Source organism: Drosophila ananassae, chromosome 2R (genome assembly GCF_017639315.1).
Source record: "Drosophila ananassae strain 14024-0371.13 chromosome 2R, ASM1763931v2, whole genome shotgun sequence".
In the NCBI taxonomy this organism is placed as follows: domain Eukaryota; kingdom Metazoa; phylum Arthropoda; class Insecta; order Diptera; family Drosophilidae; genus Drosophila; species Drosophila ananassae.
The window spans coordinates 1,758,118-1,780,922 of NC_057928.1; the positions used below are offsets into that span (position 1 = coordinate 1,758,118).

General features: G+C 37.3%; 1 protein-coding gene across 2 annotated transcripts; it reads left to right on the forward strand.

The window, feature by feature from the left end:
• Positions 1-385: 385 nt before the first annotated feature.
• Positions 386-13,022, forward strand: LOC6502731 (ubiquitin-conjugating enzyme E2 G1). Of its 2 annotated transcripts, none has more exons than XM_001965798.3 (3): positions 386-608; positions 6,439-6,541; positions 12,591-13,022. In XM_001965798.3, the coding sequence occupies exons 1-3, from the start codon at positions 563-565 to the stop codon at positions 12,946-12,948; spliced, it is 507 nt and encodes a 168-aa protein (XP_001965834.2). In that variant the 5' UTR covers positions 386-562; the 3' UTR covers positions 12,949-13,022. The 2 variants fall into 2 exon arrangements, with proteins under 2 accessions (XP_001965834.2, XP_044570365.1); XM_044714430.1 differs by lacking the exon at positions 386-608 and adding an exon at positions 714-743.
• The last annotated feature ends 9,783 nt before the right edge of the window (positions 13,023-22,805 follow it).

A 22,805-nucleotide genomic window follows, 5' to 3' on the forward strand; every position in this document is an offset into this window, starting at 1 on the left:
GCGGTTTGGTTACCTCCGCACTTACCGGCCTCGGATAAACTGCAGATTTTGTTGTTATATTTGCCATTGAACAGGTCCACAACCTTAGCAAGTTGGATCCTTAGCGCAGTAGTTGGTCATAGTTTGTCAATTATAGGGCCTTTCTTTAAAAATATTAATATGGATCTCATATCTTATGACTTATCCATTTTAATGACCTCAAAGTCAATAATTAATATTTTGCTTTTTTTTTATTATTATTTGTTTTATTTTACAAAAAAAATATATACTTATATATCGCTTTTCTTGCATTATAAAATAACCTTCCTTTCTTTCATTCTAAATGTTAGCTTAATGCTACATACATTAAAAAGCGACTGTAATAAAGCTATTCAAAATTAATTGTTCTATTCCAACGTTCCTAATTTAACTCTGTTTCTGTCTTATAATATATTAGTTTAGAATTAAAAAAAAATAAATTTGTCGATTTATTATTCATTTTTTGTAGGTGTGCTTACAGAATCTGAGACATTGTTGTTTTATTCGGTGAATGTATTAAACAAAAGATAAAGAATTACATAGAATGTCAGAACTTCAGTCATCTTTACTATTAAAGAAGCAATTGGCAGGTTAGTCTAATAAAGAATAAGTTCTTCATTTTAATTGATTATTAAAATATTCAAAAAGAATTTGTTTATGCATTATAATAAATTTATTTCAATTTCACAACCAAGTTTAAAAAATTTGTGTATGCTTTTACATAGGTAAATATGTACATATTATGTTCTTCAATTTAACCACGATACACACGTTGGGTAGACATTGTCTGTGTTAATATTTAAAAATTTATGTATGTGTATTTAATATATGTAAATCTTATCTTTATATACATACATATGTATACACGTATCAATGTAAGAATTTAGTGCATAAGCCGGCAATTTAAAACTTCTTTTGATGTACATACATAGATATGTATGTATGTAAGTTCAGAAATGCATATGGATGGGCAATGCAGTTATTAAACATACATAAAATATAAACATAGGGATGTAAGTTAAAGTTCCATAATTGAGCATTTATTCTACATATATTTAGTACATACATGTGTACCTCTGTTGAAACAAAATTTTTAAAAATAAATTTTTTTTATTGTTAAAAATTGTATACATTTTTCGAAGTTTTAAACATAATTAACAAAGCCGTCAAATATGGATGAAGCTTAAAACACGTTATTAATAATAATGGTTTTTTTTTTGTATGTTTATGATATATTTTTTATATATAAAGCATGTTAAAGTCAGAAATTCAAATTTTGTGTTTAAGTTTTTGTAATATTTTTATATGTTTTTTGTATTCATAAATAATTGAAGTGACGAATATTGATACATTTTAAAATACAATTTTTGGCGTCGAAATCGTTTTGTTAAAAACTGTCAACTTCGCTAAAATCAAAACTAAATAGAAATATGGATATAATTCATTAGCTTTATTAAGGGGGAAGGATGGATTGAGACTTCCAAAAATTTTTGTATAATAGAACATTATCTCAAGAATATCCTGTGAAAGTTTCATGTCGATCGGACTAAGGCTCGCTGAGATTCCGATTTTCTAGTTATTTTCTATCCATATACTTTCAATTTTTTTTTAAACTTCAGTCGCGTTTTTCTCAAAACAACTTTATCCGAGCGTAACTCAAAAACTAACGCTCGGATCTAGATACAATTTTTTACACATCTTTTATACAATAAATACTTGCGGATGAACGAACGCTTTTTTTTTTAATTTTTGTTTACCATTTTTTCGGGCAATAATGGGCTAATTTTTATGTAACAAGAAAGAAAAGCTAACTTCGGGCGGAGCCGAAGTTTATATACCCTTGCAGTTGAGTCGCAGTCCGCTAGGTGGCGCCACGCATCTTATATTATTAGATATATAGCGGATCATATATAGTCGCCCGATCCATATGAAATTTGGCGCATTCAATTATTTTGCCCAAAGAGTAATCTGTACCAAGTCCCATCTTTCTAACTTAAAAAACACCAAAGTTATGCCAATTCCGATCGTTCTTAACAGCTATAGGATATATTCGGCCGATCCTTATGAAATTTTGTACATAGATATTTTGGTCAAATATAACACGTGTGGAAAGTCCCAACCCTCTAACTTAAAACACACCAAAGTTATGGCATACCTATAAGTCGGCCGTTCCGACTTATATACTACCTGCAAGGAAAAAAAGGATGTGTGCAAAGTTTCAACTCGATAGCTCCAAAACTGAGAGACTAGTTTGCGTAGAAACCGACAGACAGACAGACGGACAGTGATCCTGATCAAGAATATATATACTTTATAGGGTCGGAGATGTCTCCTTCACTGCGTTGCACACTTTTGACCAAAATTATAATACCCTCTGCAAGGGTATAAAAATGGGACTTCCGACTTTACAACCGCTCCAAAAATTAAAATCGCATATTTTTCAAAATGGTTTCGCACAAGAAACTTCATCCGCACAAGAAACTAATATTTTAAATAAATTAATTCATTTTTTTTATTTCCGATAACACTGTAAGGCCAGACTTTACGCACCCCAAGATAACAATTTTTTGCAGCGACTCCGGCCGTGTGCCCGTCCCGGGATAAATAATAATTATTTCTTTCCAAAAAAATTCCTAGATACTCTCCAATTATAGCCATGTATCGTGTAAAAAAATTGAATAATTATATATAATCACTCAGAAATAAAAAAAAAAATCGCAAAAAATCTTTTTTTTTCAACCTTGGAAACCATCCTGCCCCCTTAAGTAGATTCTTAAATGAGAAGTATATTAATTTTTTCGTATGTGTGTGTCTAAAAAGTACATCTACTTTGCATCCGAAGGAAGAGATGGCAACATAGAAGTATATAATAAAATGTATAAATCTTTTAGGATCAATCTGTGTAGTGTTTGAAACGCGGCCTTTACATTTCATACAACGAAAATGGAAAAGAATTTCTTAGCATCAGGTCGCAGAGACCTTTGTGTGCTGCATCGGCTTTTAGATACTCTTGCGTTTTCTTTTGATTTAGCTTTGAAGCCATCTGGCAGGATGGTACCATATATATTAGTTAACACGTGGGGTCGCTCGTGTTATTTTATAGAATTGTCAAGTTGCAGACAGGATACGGTGGCCAAATCGCGCAGTCCAAAGAACGCTCACATACCAAACTAAGTGCAAGCGGCTGTTGCCGAGTTCCGTACTGCTGGTAACGAACCATCGTTGTATAAGCCCCGGTATGGTTACACGGAGTATCCTGAAATGCGGCTCTCTGCTCAACGAGGAGCCTCACTAGCGTCCAGCTCGCGACAGCCTTCAGTTTTTGTAGGTCTCCATAAGCCGCAGCTTTTGTCTCAAGCTGGGACTTTCCATTTTGGGCATCATATTAATCCAATCTGCAAAATTTCCCGGGAAAAAAGCAGCAAAACGAAAAAAAAGAATTTATTTTTTTTATAAAAAGACGGCTACCTAAAAGAGAAGGTAAGAAGATTTTCACAATATATTGTCAAATTTTTAAAAAATATAAATTTCAATTTTTTTTTATTGGTTCAAGTGATAGAGATATGTTTAAAGACTATTGAACCAAATTGACTAATTATAACTTGAGATACAATGGCTACCGGAACAAAAAAATAGTTTCGAGAAAAATGTTTCGAAAAAATTTAAAGTTCGAGCCTTTCGGTCAACCGATCTAGTTGCCACGTCACGATAACGACTATAACTTTGAAAATAATTTGAGTTTTGAAAAATACTTTTATGGAAATAATTTTAAACATAAAAACTATCGAATTATAAAAATTTTGTTTTTTAATATTCTCAAATTTCTAGACTTCAATACCCCCTTAAGAACCGATTCACTCTGTTCTCTATTAGAGCTCTATAGAGTTATTAGGTTTTGGCACTTGTGAACCGGAATCCAATAAAACTCGGCATGGCAGGAAGGCTCCAGATCGACCACGAACGAGTACATTGGCTGTTGGCAGGAGCACTAGCTCAGGATTGCGATCCTGGGTTACAACAGTATTAATTGAGCGGGATGGGTTCGCCACAGAAACTGCTCCGATAGGACGTAAGACTTGTGCGAGGGAAACATACCCGCGAAGGTGCACGAGGAAATGATGACGGAAATTGCACGTCGAGCAGCGGGAAGCCGACCATCCGCGAGCAGATGTCCAATCTCTAGGCAAACAAAACAGCGAGTCAGACGCCGCACTTCACATCGTACCATTCCTCAATTGGCAAAGCACTGAACTTTGGACAAGAAGGAAGCTCGTTCGCCGAAACACCACAAAGGGCGCATAGAGCAGGACTGGCGCTAATAACCATGCCCGAAGATTAGTTATTCGACGATCTACCTCGACCCACTTGGTTAGCTGGTGGATACGCAGCTAAAAAAAAAAGTTGACGCATTCAATGGTCCGGCACCTTTGCTTTTAGAATTGTGCCATGGACTCCCAAGACGAAACGCTGTCGTTGTTTCCGGCGAGAGTGTCTAACTTCTGGAGAATAATCTGCTCCCAAAAAGTAGCAACATACCCTAGCTGTACCACACGAAGCTGCAGGATCTCATTAATGTGAGGCAGGAATATTAAACGCCGATTACTACAAGGGCCACATCGTAGTTCGCGTCGGTAATTTCCAGAGCTCTTACCTTCTCCAAGGCTGACTCCCGCAGTCATGAAATGAGCCACCGGAACTTTTCCATTTTCGTAAGGTGATGATGGCTGTCAATCCTGGTCTTAAAAAAGCCACAATAATCCGTACACTCGGCTTGGCGGCGCTGAATGTTGGCATCGGCAACGGAGGTAAGGAGGGGGCTGGCTTGTCTGTCATTGGCGATACACTGGCACCGTCGAAAAGTGTGGAGTGGGCAGCGATTCCCATGGAGCGCTTGGCAACCTTCACCTGATCACAAGAATCAACCGAGATAAAATCACGTCGGGGTCACCAAATGTTCTGCTTTTAATAGTTTTTAATAGCAGCCGAATAAATAGACGCGTTTCAATTAAGATTTTCAATTTGGGTTTTTATTTGGGTTCAATTTAACCCTAATCTATGCTGTTCCAATCAATGTCAAATGGCAAATCCAATCAATGCACAAACGCATAACCAAGAGCTTGCGCAAAAGCTCTACCAAAGTGCATACGCTACTAATAATAATAAAGCGCATGTAAAACTGGGAGACAAAACAGACAAGAATACATGCTGATAACAACAGTTGCAGCTAAGCATATTAAGATTATTTTACATGTATTTTACATACACTTTAAAATAAAGTTTCACTCTATAACTCCTATTAAAAAACAATCATGACCAAAAACTGTGGCAAAACGCAAGCAGAAGGAAATAGAAATCATACAACACGTACCATCAAATATGATAAGAATAACTGAAGCCGACTGGTACACCCGTAACTAAAAAATTTAGAGAGACCTGGATATAAAACCTGTGAATTTACAACACTGTGGAGATAAGTCACATATAAAAGCCAGACTATCAACACACCCAAAACCTACTAGAGCGTCTAAAAATTACCCAACTTGTTTGGCAGCTTTTTTTTTTTCCCTATGATGACATCAAATTTAGTTCTGAATTACTTGCTTGCGAACTCGCAAACTTTTAAAATTGCAAAAGCTTCGGCGGTGAAAACTTAATTATATGCAGAAAGGAGGCCTCCAGCGATGATGTTTCTTTCACTAACAACAGCGAAGGAGACGTCCGTGTAAATCCACCTTTTTTTTGGTTAGTTAGGGAGGTAGTGGTTTTTTTGTGTGGGCCATAATCTATATTAGAGAGCATTAATGCCTGGTTAATGTTTATGAGGTAATTGGTATGTAAACATGAGTAGTTAGAGTTTACAAATTTCATAATGTTATTTGCGATATACATAAATCTTAGGATATAAGCTGCAATTTCACCGCAAGGGTATCCTTGGGTTCTAGGACTGATGTCCTAAAATCGGCCAATCTAAAGGCAGTCAATTTGTTTGAAAAAAATAAGTTTCCAGAAAACAAGTTTGAAAGTTTAAGACCGAAAAAAAAATTGTTTTAATTTGTTTTCCACACGACTTTCAACATGACTGACCATTAATTGTTTTAAGGATTACTTTATCCGTTTTAGTTTAACTTCTATATTATTACCTTTAATTACCTTAATAAAAAAATGTATGTATATACTTAATGAAGTCGTTAAAACCTCCAGTACGAAAAATTTCAGACCGCGCAAGTTTTTGGTCTAAGCTATTTAGCCTAAAAAAAAAAAAATATAAACAACAGAGTTTTGTTTTTATTTTTTACTAGATCACCTAATATAACATTTAAATGTAATTAATATGGATAACTAATATAAAAATGGATACAATGTTCTGTTACATAAGATCACGCGACAAACTAATAATTCCTTAATTTTTTCCCGTTTCAGAATTAAACAAAAATCCAGTAGAAGGATTTTCAGCCGGTTTAATTGATGAAAATGATATATTTCGATGGGAAGTTTTAATAATTGGACCACCAGATACACTTTAGTATGTCAAAAAATTTACTTTTTATCTATCTTTAAGTTATTATATAACTCAGGGTGGGAAGGCCCAGCTTTACACGGGAGTCGACAAAAAAAGAAGAACAAAAAGCTTCTGGCTCTCAAAAATTTTGGCTAGTAGTTGAGGGTCTTTTTAACAATAAACAATTGATCTGCGATTGATTAAGGGGTTATGTGTGTTCAGGCCAAAAATTGACTATTTTCAATAATTTTTTTTTATCTGAGGAATAAAAAATTTTATTACAACTTTTAAGTTTTTTTAAATATCCACATTTAAAGAAGAATTTCTGAAACTTTCAGAAAGAAATATTAAACAGTCAGCCATTGAAACGCCATTTCTGGTGATCCCTCGGGAAAAGGGTGCCTTCGCTTTGACAGCACAATTCCCGACAGAATCGTGTGAAATAAAAAAATAAAATATTTTCTTTTAGTACTGACCTAAAACTAGAAACTGAACGAAGGAAAAAAAATCAAATGGAAAATTGGATTTTTGGGAAAAATTCAAATTGTGGTGAAGTTTGGTAAACATTTTTTTTTTTTAAATAGTTGTGATCATCAAAATTAGTTGTATCTTGAAGGCCTGTCCAAAGTTTGATCAAGATCGGTTGAGTAGTTTCCGAGAAATCTTGTCAACCGACTTTGAAAACATAGTTTTGAGAAAAACGCGTTTAAAGTTTGCGCTCTGCCTATACCTGACCTCGAGTGCCATCCTTTTCAATGCTGTATCTCCGAAACTTTTATTCGAATCAACTTGAAAATTTAAAAGAATATTTTTAAGATTTGTAGAAATTTATAAGACAATACAAAAAAATTAATTTTTTTTAAACTGCCAAACCTAACCCCTTAAGTCAGCTAAACTTTCTTTTTTTTTCAAGATATTGACTTGCGATTTTACGTTTAATGGCACAATGTATAAATAAACTGTTTAACAATAGTATTTTTTCGGGTTGGACAAATATATTCTACATAAAAAATGAAAAAAAGAATCGAATTTTCTTGTTTCCTTACGGGAGTCTCGAACCGGATCCCATGAATGACGTTCTGCCAAACGAATGCTAAACTTTTTCTCTCAAAAGTTTTGTCCAGTAGTTGAGAGGCTGGCTCTGAGTGGTGAGTTATGGGCGGTGTGTGAAAATAACAGGAAAGTGTGGTGGCTTGAAAACAACGAACGGAACGGAAAACAATTTAGTAATTAATTTTTTCTAGTATATATATTTTTTTTGAAACAATTAAAAAAAAAGCAGAAAGAACACAAATTTTAATTTGGTAGTTGCTAGGATTTTAACCCTCGGCTCGGCTAGGATTTTAGGCTAGGTTAGCATGTTTGTCAGAAATTCTTTATGTCCGCATAAGACTTAAGTTATTATCTGATCTGGATGGAATCACCCTTTCCAGAGTTTTGTCCTGTTCAACCCCTGAGGATCCGTATTACACCACGATTGAGGTTTTAATTGATATCAGCGGCAAGGCTGACTTTTACTAACTTAATAACCTAACATCATCTTCTTTATCTGATCTAAGTGTTTCTAATAAGAAAGAAATATCTCCAATATCTTCATAAACCCCTTATGTTGGAGAAATTTTTCGTTATTTCTTTGCATAAAAAAAGGGAAATAATCTTATGCTGCCAAATTTAGATGCAATTGTCAACGATCACAAAATTAAAAACTTCACATTTGCAACACTTTCTAGTTCAATCTTTTCATGCAGAATAATTTTTTAAAGCGCCGCTCTACCATGCACTTCATTGGGCTTTAGGTCCTTACATTTTTTTTATAGTTAACTTCCGGAATGGCATGAAACGGATGTTATTTCCACTCACTTTACACAAGAATTTAATTGAATTTAAAATTAGATTTTTTATAGCAAAAAAAAACAACAGAAAAGTTTCCAACATATTTTAGTACATTTACATGATTCTAATTCAATCCGTGCATTTAGTTATGAAGATTAAACGCTGCTAATTTGATTTTTTATACAGTCAAGTGTGCAACGCAGTGAAGGAGACACCCTATAATGTATACGTATTCTTGATCAGGATCACCTCCTGAGTCGATATGAGCATGTCCGCCTGTCTGTTTCTACGCAAACTAGTCTCTTAGTTTTAAAACTATCAAGTTGAAACATTGCACACATCCTTCTTTTGTTTGGGAGTATATAAGTCGGAACGGCCGGGATCGATCGACTATATCCTATAGCTGCCATAACTGATTGATCGGAAATGCCATAACTTTGGTGATTTTTATACCCTTGTTTAAGTTAGAGGGTTGGGAGTTTCTAAGGGTTGGGAATTTCGTTGTAAAATTGATACTCAAATTTTCATTAGGATCTGCCAACTATATACGATTCGATATATCTTCATAAATATAAATCTTCATAATCTTCATCTTCATAATTATAATTAAATATATAATTATAAATTAAATATAAATATATAATTATATATATTATAAATATATATATATATATATATAATAAAAGCTGCTACCTAACTGCAAGGTACATATATAATCTTCGGTCCCGCCAAACCAGATACGTGAAGTTAAGAAGAAAAAATGTTTTTTACTTGTGGAGTTATTCCCGAGCTTTTTGTCGAAAAAAAAGTTCAGTTAAGTGCTTTTATAAAAAACTTAGAAAGTTTGCTTTTACCTACTTAATCTAAAATTCTTACAGCATACAGGAATAATATTCTTCCAAGGAATCTCCGAAGTGAACGTCTCGAAAATGGGAACAATGGGGCTATTTTTGATGATACATTATTTAGAAGTCCAAATAACTTAGAATAAAAACCGACATACACTCTACAAATTATTAAGCGTTAAGAGTGCAGTTTAATTGGGCATTTTAGAAAGTAGGTCCTATTCATTGCATAAACTCATCATGAATCAGCATAAAATTATGCACATCTTGCAGTGGTTCATCTATGATACTTTTTTCAGAGTGATACCTATGATACCGTTTGAAACAGTCATTGCAATATTTGCAATAGCAATAGAGACTGCTAATATCTCAAGATATGGTAAAAATTTTCCGAGTTTCGAGTTCTTCTATTTGGTACCTAAAAATGTAAGCGTGTTAGTAGGTGCTGGGTAGCTACATTACCATTGACAAGGTTTGGTTGGAAAACACACAGTTTCGTTCTACGATTTGTTAAAGGGTTATTTTATTATTAAAAGTTTGCTATGATACGAAGGAAGATGCAAATTTTTCATTCCAGCTAAGTCCCCTAAGAGCAAATAATAAGAATTTCCTTTGCACGCATTCTATGCGGTTTTGATAAACCCCATATTGGGAACACCAGACACATGAAGCGTACTCTAGTATCGGACGGACCAAATATATAAATAAGCTTTTAGTAATATGTATAGGGGTCGTTCAATTCTATTGAAAATCTTTTTTATTAAACAAAGAACAATTTAAGCTTTATTACATATTAAGGAAATATGGTCGGAAAATTTAAGGTTTACATTACCCTGACCTGAGTCAGAGATAATTAACATGTGATAGGACGTAGCCTGGAGAGGAATAGAACGATGAAAAGACATAAAATTAAAATTTAATTCATTAAGTATTAAATTATTAGCTAAACACCATTGTTGAAATTTATCGAGCTCGGGCGTTGAGCAGAAAGGGATTTTAATTGCAGACAAAGCTTCGTCTGCGTATATGAGTACCAACGAATTTATTAAAGCAGGGGGCAAGTCATTAATAAGAAGAGTAACCAGTAACGGGCCAAGATAGCTTTTTTGAGGGACTCACATAAAGAGATCTGTAGGAAATCCCAAAAGATTCAGTTTAGTCAACAGGATTGAGTGATTAACTGAATCAAATGCTTTACTAAAGTTCTTTTTAGAAGCCATCTATGACAATAGATGTCAACTCCAATAAAAGAGCAAGGGCGTTGCAAATGAGGAGTGATTATTTTTTCGAATATCTTTGGAATAACTGTTATTTTAGATATGCCTCTTTAGTTTGCATCATCGGATTTTTATCTTTTTTTTACAAAGGAAGTGTGATTCCTTTTATTTAAGAGGATTAGTCGAAGTTTCGAAAAATAAGTTGAAAGTTTATGTAGAGGTTTCCACAGAGCACTGGTGCAGTATATTAGGCCACAGCCTGGTATTCCATCGGGGGCTGGCGAATAATCTATTTTAACCCTTTGAAGATGCAATAAAAAACTCTTCAGAGAGAGATGCAAGGAATATAAGATTGGTTGGTCAGGAGTTGTATGCGTATTGCTTGAGATTTTAGGAGGTATAATAAGTTTAATATTTATATAATAAGTTTAATATTTAATAACACTGAATAAGTTTAATATTTAATCACAAAGTGAATGCTAAAAGAAAGAAACAAGAAGAACAAGAACAAAAATCGAACGCAAGCGCATAAAATCCACGACACTTTGATATGATATAATTAATTTTTACCATTATAACGTGAAATTGTAAGTAACCTAAAAAGCGAACTTTTATTTAAAAATTAAAAAAAAAAAAAAAAACAACAAATTTTATTTTTGAAAAGAGATATAAAGTGAGTTTTGCAAGAGTCCTTTCATGAGGTCTATTGTCTTTTAAATATATTTTGTTCAAATAGGTATAGTTTAAGAGTGCACTTTTAAGAACATATAGAGATAAGATAAGATATTTTAAGAGGTTGCCCTCTTGACTTCTGTGAGACATCTTCGCAGTCTGATGGCAGTTTTCCGCGTTCTTCCGCTTTTCATCAACGAATCGCCGTGTAGCTCATTATCCAACCTTAGGAAGTATTCCACCTCACCTCAGCAAAGGATCGGCTAGTCGACCGTGGCTGCGCTTCCGTCTTTGGTGGGATCGCTCCATTTCCGTCGACCCTTGACACTTCGCACTTGGTGCGGTCTCTTTTCCTGTAGTCCTATCACTTGACGGTTTTTTCCATTTTTTTTCCTGGGGTGGATTCTGCCGATGGATCCGCCCGCATCAGGGTGAATAAAATTCATCTATCTTTATAGGATTCCTTCCAGTGACTTACAGAATTTATTTATGAAATTGCTTTATAAATTGCTTTTGTAACATGTTTTGAATACGGAAGCAAATAGACTTTTGAAAATTCAAAGTTGTTTTAAACATACAGTACTTAAAAGAAGGATCTGTTCGAGCGCAGAGTATCGTTTCTCAAACATTTATTATTACAAAACCAAAAAAAAATTTCAACTTTTTCAAATGTCTACCAAAAGTGCAGTCTTATATATTCCTTTAATAACCTTCGCCTATATTCAATTGATTTTATTTCATTCCGTAAATTTAGATTAGCTACATTTATTTTTTTTTTTTTTCATATAAGATAATCAGACTGCATTTTGGAGGAAGTGTAACTGATGTAAATAATATTTTTAGTTGAAGATTTGCATTCATACACTTAAAATAAATATTAAAAAAATTAAGTTCCATCTAATCAATATTCACTGGTCGCAGAAAAAAATCTTTGAAAAAAGGGATTCCATATGGGATGACCCCCTTAAATATTAAAACATTTATAATACTTTTTACACTTAAAAACAACATAATTAGACAATGTCAAACTAAAATCTTCAAAAACTCCAAAGTTGGTTCGATCCTGATCGTTTTAACCTGTTGCCTGGCAGATATAGCATATATACTTGACTTATCCCGGTCGCTCTGACATATACAACGTGTAATGAAAATTAGAATATGTGCAGAGACAGACCTATGTAGATTGAAAAAGTACCGCAGATCAATAATTCGTATATAGGGTCGATACTATACTAATACTATATTAGTATAGTAATAATACTATATAGGGTCGAAGATAGGGTACATTGCCTTACATACTTTTGTCAAAAATTATAAAAGCTGCAATATAATGCAACGGGAAAATTCTTATGTTACTACCGATTAAATATTTTATTTTTATCTGGCTAACTTTACCCAGATAAGATTATTACATTCAAAAAATTCCTACAAAAAATTCCTATCTACTATACTTCATAAATTTTTTAATAATTAATTTTATTTGTTCTCTTACGCTTTTACCCACAGCGAAGGAGGATTTTTTAAGGCACATCTTTATTTTCCAAAAGAATACCCTCTGAGACCACCCCGAATGAAGTTTGTTACAGAAATATGGCACCCAAATATTGAAAAAAATGGAGATGTTTGCATATCTATTTTACATGAGCCCGGAGATGATAAGTGGGGCTATGAAAAAGCTTCTGAGCGCTGGTTACCCGTGCATACGGTAGAAACAATATTGATATCGGTAATTTCAATGCTGGCCGATCCTAATGACGAGTCCCCAGCAAACGTCGATGCCGCAAAAGAGTGGCGAGAATCTTACATCGACTTTAAGCGCAAAGTGGCTCGGTGTGTCCGAAAAAGTCAAGAAGAGTGCTCGTGAAGCAGATTTTGCCCATATTTGTATATTTATATAAATAATTTTATACATTAAAAGCATTAAATGAATTAACTAAACGTGTTCAAGTTTTAATTGGCTAGAAAGGGGCTAATATTTTACTGTTGTTTGTCTAGTGTTGGCACCTAGTTCCAAGACCTTCCACTATAGCTAACCGAGCCGCCTCAAACGGAGGCGTAATCTGGGAGCTGACTTGTAGGAAGTACAAGAAGTATATTATAGCCTTTTGTACCTGTCCTACCAATACATTGATTCACTGATTCAACCGACGGTATGTTACTAACCAAGTGATATGAACTATTAACCAATTTGTTTCTATAAACTTAATCGACAAAATGTAAATATTGTCATGAACCTCCTATAAAGGGGGCACGTTCTCTTGGACAAAGTATGTCTCGAACAACAACCGAACATAGTTCGTTACTACTCCACACAGTAACGTTAACATAACCACTGTAACATAGAACAAATGAGAGATTCAATTATAAGTTTTCTTCCTTCTCCGGATCCTCTCTGATCCTCCGACGATTTCTGTTTGTCTCCGTCGGTGCTTATCCCCTCGCCGCTTACCAGTCGTCGTTCTGGATTGTTTGCCAAGATCTCCACTGTCCATGCATACGAACTGCCAGATGCGTATGGAGTCCTCTAACTGGACCATGGTGTCCCCCTATCGGTTTCCTTGACGTACTTGAGTTCCCGAGTCGGGACACTGAACACGAATATTTCTAGAGAGTATGGACTGTCCCAACAAACCCGGAAACCTGGTGAATGCATGGAAAAAGGGACCGCCTAGACGAAGTATGCTGCCGGTACCTATGGAAGACCACTTAATACTTTTCCTAAGACAACGGACGAAAGGATGAAGGACGTTATCGAGGAGCTTTGATGTAACCGTGCTGAAGGAAGTAAGGTTCCGTTTTATACTAGGCAACATATATGGGAACTTTGCGCGCAGAGTCGAGATGGCTATCCCTCTTTAAAGACCAATGCTTAACGACCGGTTTGAAGTGGTTCGAGAAGATTATTTGACGTTAGTAGGCGAAGAGTTACAAGAAACCTAGTCGTCAACGCACTCGCCGAGTAACGCTTCGACGTTCAGCAGTAGCACTTTTCTTTCTGGATTGATGGATTAACACCTGTACCGTTCATACTTGCCCATGTTGACAGCATCCCTAGAATGTCCGTCATGCTGTCGCTTATCGTGTGTGAAAATTTTCCTGTGATAGCTCTCGCAACTTTAACCGCATTTACAATAGCCAGCAGACCCCTCTTCCCAGTCAATAACCAATACTCTGATGCCGAGAATCCTGTCACCTTGGAAAAAAAGGTTCTTGGATGAGGGCTACATCGACAACAATCTCCACCAGGTTAAATAGAAGGTGGAGACTAATCTGGAGCTGTCAAAGACATTTCATAGATTCTTCACCACAGAAATCTCCGCCTAAACGTCACTATGTCGACGACATTAAGAGCCCTCGTCAGGTTTTTTTCTTTCGGGATATAATCCTCCAGGATGACCTCAAATGATATATTTTCAAAGCGTCCCTCTTCAGATGGCTCCCTTTGTTAAAATCTGCTTCCTAAGCATCAGTCTCTTGCTTCATGGCTACAGTTCTGTCCGTGGCATCGAACTTATGCATACGGATCGTTACGTGCTTGAAACCGTATTAAAAGCAGTTCCCAGCTCCCTTTAGAAGCTTCAAAGTCGCACCAGCAAAATGTCGGCAAGACGGCTGCATTTCCTTATCTTCGACTGGATCGCTCCATATCCGTCGACCTTTGCGTCTTCGCACTCGGTCTGACCTCGTAGCTTGTAATCCTACCAGTTGACGGTTTCTTCGATTTCACTATTTACTATTAAATTCCTAAGTTACTATTAAATACTTAATTTTTATCGAGGTAACTTAAAGAAGAATATTACATATTACATACATTACCTCAAGTAATGTAACCTAAAAAAAATATTTTCTCCTAGTAACACTGAAATATATATTCTTCATCGTATATTTTTTAATGAAGTTACTTTTATAGAAGGATATTTTAAGGCACAAAAGAAGATATTTTTCCTTCTGAGACCATTTCTAATAAGTTTGTTACAGAAATATGGCACCCAAATGTTGAACAAAATCTGTAATTTCTAGTCTCCAGCAAACGCAGACGCCGCAAAAGAGGAAAGAGAATCTTACATCGACTTTAAACGCAAAGTGGCACGGTGTGGTCAAAAAAGTCTAGAGAAATACGAGTAAAGCAGATTTTGCCAAATTCTTATATTTAAGGAAATAATTACAAACATTGAAAGGATTAAATTAGTGTTATTAAATATATGTTGAACCTTATACTGCTATCGGAAACACAGCTCACAAATAAATCGGTAGATTTGTAGAGTGTATGATGGAACCAGCTCAAGCGTTTCACAAAAGTCTTGTAACAAACTACCTACAGCGGCAACATTTCTATGACACCAGTTTACTGGCTTTATATTTCTAATATTTCAACACTTAAAGGTACAAATGAATCTTTAAACCTTTTAACTGAACAGCTTCTTCTAAAAAAAAAGACGTCGGCATAGCACCTGGCAAGCCAATAGATCGCCAGCATCTAAGAAGCTATTCAAGAAAGCTTTACGCAATATCTTTTAAGTCCTCAACAAGATGCCTAAAATGCACTGTGCGATTACATAGGAAAGCTATTACTAACTAGTTCCATATTTCTACTGCAGCAAGCCTACCCACATTTAAGTCAACTGAGCGAAATAATCACCTCAAATAGAAATTCCGCAGGATGATAGTTAGAGACAAAACTAATTCAACATCGTACAGACCAATAAGTCTGCTACGATGCCTCTGAAAGCTTTTCGAAAAATGCCTTTTATCTCGTATAAAACCATATATCAGAGCCCACAAAAAATTATTAACTACCTCAAGGTAGTGCCCTGGGTCCCAAAGTCTTTGTGCTCAAATATTTTAAACTAAATTTACCTTAAAGCAGAAGAAGAAAAAATTAAAAGTAATAAACACGTATATTGCCTCATGAGTTCTTTTGATCATGTGAGGAGATTAAATCTACCCACCCGCGAAGACATGTGACAGGGTTTACTTGGCAAGCCAAGGAAGAGAAAGTTTAGGGGGGTCAGTCAGAAGGGGAGGTATCCGAGTGGTCAGTACAGAGAGAACGGGAGATAGCGAAAGTAGAACAGCCCTTGTACGGACGGAAAGTGCCGTGAGGCAGAAACGCCGTGGAACGTAGCAGTCCTTGGATGGGAAGGCGGGCAAGCGACAGCGGGGGGAAAAAAATTGAAAACGGCGCGGAACGGGCGATCCATAAAAGTGATCCGGGACCACGCATAACAACAGAAAAGGTTCTGGGTCAAAAGAATCAAAGCGCCACGAAAGGGAACCCGCCATCGGGAACTGCTGGAGTAGAATTAATGAAAATTAATTAACAAGATCCACTGGAGCGACCCAGGAGGAAGTCTTCTTAGGAAGTTGTGAGTGTTGAGTTGGAGGACCGCCTTTGGAGATCCGACAATGAAAAGGAATAGATTCCTTAAAAGAGCTGTAAAAAGCGTCAAGTACGCGAATATAAGCGAGTGCGAAATGATCCGTGATCCGTGGCGTGACTGGCCATTAGACAACCACAGCAGGTAGCCTAGTCTCAAATACGACAAACAGACCGGTCAGACGTGAAAGGTGGGAAGTCCCTTCCTGCCCTTGTCCTACTGCCAGGTACCAATTCCGCATGTCCTGCATAGGCGGTGTGTCTCCTCGCGACCAACCTGGATTAGGGACCAGCGAAAGTTCGATCTCAGTGAGCCATCCCGGAACGACGACTGGTGGAATAAATGGTTATTTCAAATTAAAAATTAATTTCGTTAATATTATCTTGTTTTATTCAATTTTAGCATTGGCGCATCCCTTTACCTTGGCGTTGAAAGACCCTTTACCTTATCAGACTACTATACAAGAGTATGACTTATACCGGGGCTAGAGGCTGTGTAGTGTAATACGGCCGTAAAGCAATGCTTCGCATGAAGCGGAGTCGAAGAGGACATGGAGGGGGTCGTTTATCACACCATTACCACTGTGATAACCACTGTCTTCACTTTCGTGTCCAAAGCGCATAAGGTAACTTCGGAAGCAACCTTGTCCGCTAAGAACCTATGTCAGATAAAAATTCACCAGACCTTTCTTCCGGACCACATTTCAACATCCTGGATGAGCCAAAACTTCCAGAGACCTTTCGTTGACTCCTTCCATTGGCTCTGCTAGTTGGCCAAGCTTTTGGCCTTACTGTCGGTTTGGGCTATATTGACCAGCTCTGACCTCTACTGGACCAGCTCCCATATGGGTTATAATTCGGCGACCTCGTTGCCCAACACTGTCCTAAAGGCACAGGGCGTGCGTAACGCACAAAGGCGGTAGCCATTAACATCACACCCTCATTGAATTGGCCTTCACCAGCGGCATAAAAGAGCTGGGAGCTTATCAAGTTAGTATATAAGCCCACGTCTTTTCTACTTCGGGCCCCTGATATTTAGGAGCATGCAGTTAAAGATAAAATCCTTAGAAAGTCCCATCCTTTTAACTTAATACACCGGAAGCGGCCGTGTTTAGAAAGTTCGATGGAGGAGAAACTCTGTCGGAAGGAAAGGGGGTACGGAGTAGGCCGATCCGGGAAGGGATCCGGCGCCCACGTGGGCGCGGGCAAAAGAAATCCAGGATCGAGGGTAGTAGGTAAGGAACCCGCCAACGGGAGTGTGTGGCCTGATACTGGAAAGTGTTTACGGCGGGAACATCATCAAGAAGGATTAACGGCGGAAACCAAATTTACGAGCGTCTCGGATTACGAGCGGATTAACGAGCGTGTCGGGCGCTACATATGAAGGACCACTGGGGCGATTGACGACCGAGTCTTCTGGGGAAGCTGATAATATTGAGTTGGAGGACCCCCTTTGGAGAGTTCGACAATCAAGCAAAACAGCTCCTTTAAAAGAATGAGTGTGATAGGGTGAATGATCCGTGGCGCAACTGAAGCCTAGGGTAAACGAGTCGGGTTGGGTCATTTTCCATATACAACAGGTTACCTGGTATCGGAGAGGGGTACCTGAAGACGGATCGGTATAGCGTATGCCTTACCACAAAGCCTGGGGTGGCACCCAAACCTATAAAAGAAACCAGTCGGGGACGCCACGGTCCAGTCAGAAGGAGGCGCTCGTCTAATCTCTGCTCTGCTACAAATAGTGCAAATCTGCGGTGTGAGGCAGCAGCTGATAAAGTGCGGCACCGTTAGCGGAAGCAACGACAACAGGAGCAGAGGAATGATCCGGCGACGGAGTCAGCTTCGGTGAGATCCATAATCTTAATCAGCATCAACAGCCGTGTCGATATATGCCATGTCCGTCTGTACGCCTTTCAGTGTAAAAGGGTCTCAGAGGCTATAAAAGATAGAGCTACAAGATTTTGCATGTAAACTTTTATAATACCCATAGCGAATCAAGCAGTCGGCGGATCTGGGCGCACATAATTTATTGACCTAAAAATCACCAGTGATGTCATTCGGTTCCACCGCCTATTGGGCACCGTTGTCACGTCTTCGCTGGGTTTTTAACCCCTCAGACTATTATTTATATATTGCCCTACCCATTGTATCAAATCTGATCTACTAAATTAACGCCCTTATTTAAATAGGAACGAATTTGTATTTTATGAAAAAGGGAAATTCGGAACATAATTGCAGCTGCCCGCAAACGCTCGGCAACTTATCATTTGGTGACCTTCGACGTGATTGTGCGTGGGAATAATTTTTTTCCATTAAACATTTTAAGCTGCGCAAACTTAAAACATAACATTAAAAATTAGCATAAAACATAACATTAAAAACCAGTTTCACAGTGGGTCGTGAGATATCAACAAACTAAAATAATGTTTTTTTGTTGCGAAAAATAATCTTTTTTTAAGTGCGTATATTATGGATGAAGGTTTTCTTTGATGTAAAGTGCTTTTGCCCTTTTGAGGATCACGCTACTTTCGCCACCAATTTCAATGCATCGTTTGGAACAACTTTCCAGCCTTCGCCACCACAGCAGCTTCCCGCTTTTAGTGAAATTTGTGCGGATTGACATGAATGTCCGTCACTGTTCTCTACCTGGAGAAGCTTCAGCGGTTGCGGTCCTCCCTTCGTGAGTCAGCTTTGGAGTTCATTGGAGCTGACGGAAAAAAAAGGGTGACGGTCATAGTTTTTAAGAATTGGAGGCGTAGAATGCACATCGGCGACGAGGCACACGAGTTTTAGGATAAACTTATTTCCCATATGCGAGCCCTAGCAAGCATAGGCACAACGAAGCAGATTGCCAGCAAGAAACGAACGTCAAAACCCAACAGTTGTTGCAGAAGGTTGATGATGCCGCAAAGTCTAAGTGGAAAGAAATTCAGGCTGACTCGGATTCCTTGGATTTCATTCCAACGTGAGAGTTGAGCAGAGAAGTCGCCTAACTTCGCCTACATGAAGAGCTTCCTTCATGTAGGCGGCTGGTATCCAAGGCCAACACGTCTCCCGAGGTTTCCGCAACCAGCGACGCTTTTTCTCGTTTAGAGGCCGCTTTCGTCAATTCTTTCTTCGCCAAGGATTGCTTTGGTGATGTGGTGCTGCTAGCCACTGCCAATATTATAATCCGGAATATCCGAATATTCTTGCCAATCGCTCTTTGATTCTGGTTCGCAGGTACCCTTAGTCACTTCAAGACTCCGGTGTCTGTATCCGGTATACGTAGAGTTCTCTACAGATAGGTTTTATGCGCAAGTCTGCTTGCAAGCCCAATGCTCGGAGTAATCGGCGAAATTTACTGCGATCGTAGCCTCTATTAAAAATGTCATGATAAGTATTTAGAGTCGTGGCAATAAACATATCATGTAGTCTGGTTTTACTGCAACTCACGGTTCTTTTTTTTCTCTTAGCTTCTACTTCTTATTATAAGCTTGTGTAAGAAACATCTCTGCTGTGCATAATAGACGGTTATTCTATGTCAAACCGCGTGTTTTACTTTGAACATATCCAATAGGTTATGGGCCCAGAGTAGCGAACAGTGGCGTAGATACCCAGTCGGACTTTTCGGTGCTAGCAGCGTTTCGGTGCATTCCGGCAGGCATCTTTCGTACCTTGTTCTCACCCACCCCGAGTTGAGAGAGGGAATTTGTTCTCTCAACATAGATTTCGCTCTCAAAAAACTGGACTTAGAAAATTTTCGTCTCGCTTGGGACTTAGAAAAATTTATGCGTGGGACTTTTAACCTAGAAAAAATTATTTCATGAACAATTCAACGTATATTATTTAAGTTTACCAATTTATGTTCTATAATAATTTTATTGAAGTGCAAAATTTAAACATAGCTCAATATTTAATGAAAAATATTATTCATATAAGGAATTTATTTTTTACTTTAACTGAGGGCAGCAAAAAAGTAATCCCGCGTAATTAGTGTGCGTTTTGTGCAGCGTTTTTATGCTAAATCAACCCAAATCGAAACGGTCACATAGGGTTGTTCATAGTGAGTCGCATTGGTTTATTATTGTGAAATGGTAAGTTTACTGCTCCGTTCATTCAATTATTTATATTTTATTGTGTTGATAATAATGAATAAACGTTATTTCATTAAACAAATATTTTCAGTTCTGGCTGTACTAGAAATTTGGACGTCTCAATATCTTTATTTGTAAGAATCTTATTTGTTTTTATTATTTATTTATTTTTAGCTTTTTTTTATTTCTTTTTTTTATCTTTTCAGTTTTATGTATTAAGATTAATAAATAATAAATATAATTAATAATAAATAAATATGACAAACAACGCATTTCGAATTTAGTAAAAATCAATGGGCAGGTTGGGAAAAACAAAAACAAAAACCAAAAGCAAAGCAAAAAGCAAGGGAAATTTTTTTTCAACCAGAATTTCCCTGGGTGAGATTTCACGCCGATCTCCCCTAGCCGGTAAGCTTGCGGGTAGGGGAGAACCGCCTTCTTTTTCCGATCGCCAAGCATATTGATGCTCGCTCCGCTGGGTGAGAAAAGCGGCCACGCCAATGTAAATCGGAATGATGGTTTTCCGCAGATGGGAGTGCGCCGCGCACTCCCATTTCCTACCGCGGGATGCGCGTTTGGCGAGCGCCAGGCACGACTGGGTAGCTTTTTGATATGGGGGGGGATATGACTCAGAATAATATCCTGTTTTTTTGTAAGTTTTATTTTACACTGCGATAATAATCCGCAATCTGCGATAGTAATAATAATAATGCTGTACTGCACAGTCATCGCGTAAAAATGTGTTTCTTTTTCAATTTTGAGATTATATAATCTTATAATTCTCAGACCCCCCCCCCCCTTAAATAGGAGTGTTTTAGTGCATTTAAGTATGTGGACAGTGGTGAGCGGAAAAGTGTGAAGCAAGAAGGCAATCATGCGGATCAAATTGGGAGATTTGATGATGGACGAAAGGGCCCTGGAAACAATTTTGCTAGGCGTAAAGGCGTCACAGATAAGCTTAATAAAATATTGAGGCATGTTAAAAGAAGCTTAGGACAAGCTAGACGGCATTTACCAACCCCGCGGACTCGCTAGCAAGTAAACTATGTTCAAACATTTACTCCGGTAAAGCTTAATGGAAACGCCGGGAATTGAAGAATTTGTAAATGCGTTTACGGAGATCGTAGAAAAGCTAAAGGAGGTAGAAATTGATATCCCGGAAGATATCTTGACAATTATGCTACTGTCGTGTTTAGGCAAAAAGTTTGAAAATGCCGTCATTCCGATTCGCTTAAACAGTTTCCGTCCCGCTCTGACCATAAAATAAAGATTCTTGAAGAGGAAGAGTGACAACGTGTGAGTTCTGACAATACCGAAATGTGCGTTCAACAGATATTTGCTATCCGGCCCTCCGTTGTAAAGAAAAAGGCAAATTGACCCAAGTGAACACAAAAAGAAACGAACGCTCGTTTACAATGCTAGCAAATGTTAATGAGTGCAATATATTGAACAAATCAATGTGCTGCCCAAACAGTGGAGCGTCCACTCATTATCATGTGTTGTGAAAAATATTATTCGCGGGTAAAAATTTTAATTTTTTGGATGGTATTGGAACAGTGCGAAGGGGTATAAAGTGGTTTGTTAGGAAGATAATGCTACAATCTATGACTATAACAAGAAGGGAAAGCTAACTTCGGGCGGAAATAACAAATTACCCAAAGTGGAATCCGTTGAATGAATCAGTTATATGGCAGCTATAGGATATAGTCGACCGATCCCGGCCGTTCCGACTTATGTACTACCTGCAAGGAAAAGAAGGATGTGTGCATAGTTTCAACTCTATAGCTCTAAAACTGAGAGACTAGTTTGCGTAGAAACCGACAGACAGAGGTGATCCTGATCAAGAATATATATTAGGGTGTGTCGATTGAAAAATCGCTTAGGCACATATGATTTTTGGATTTTAGGGATCAAAATATGAAACTTTGCTCAAGAGACCATACCTCTAAAATGAATTCTGATGTCCCTTGTTTTAACGTGTAGGAAAAATCCTGTTTTGACCCATTTAGAGTGCCCCAATCGAGTCCAAATGTATGAACGACCCACTAACTTTGGAGGGTCGACCCACCCATACAAGTGGTACCCCCCATTGGACATGGAGAAATAATGAGTTCAGAATAAGTTTGTCTGAGACTGATGTAATTAATATAAAAGTTCCATATTTATAGATAATTTGAGGCATGGATATTGCTTAGGTGGTAAATTAATGGAAATATAGCAAAAACGTAAAAATGATAAATTATCGATTTAAAGTGTAATATTTTGAAA

Coding starts and splice junctions, on each gene's coding strand:
- LOC6502731 (XM_001965798.3), top strand. CDS start 563: ATGTCAGAACTTCAGTCATCTTTACTATTAAAGAAGCAATTGGCAG. Junction 609..6,438: donor ATTAAAGAAGCAATTGGCAG/GTTAGTCTAATA, acceptor TTCCCGTTTCAG/AATTAAACAAAAATCCAGTA. Junction 6,542..12,590: donor GGACCACCAGATACACTTTA/GTATGTCAAAAA, acceptor TTTTACCCACAG/CGAAGGAGGATTTTTTAAGG.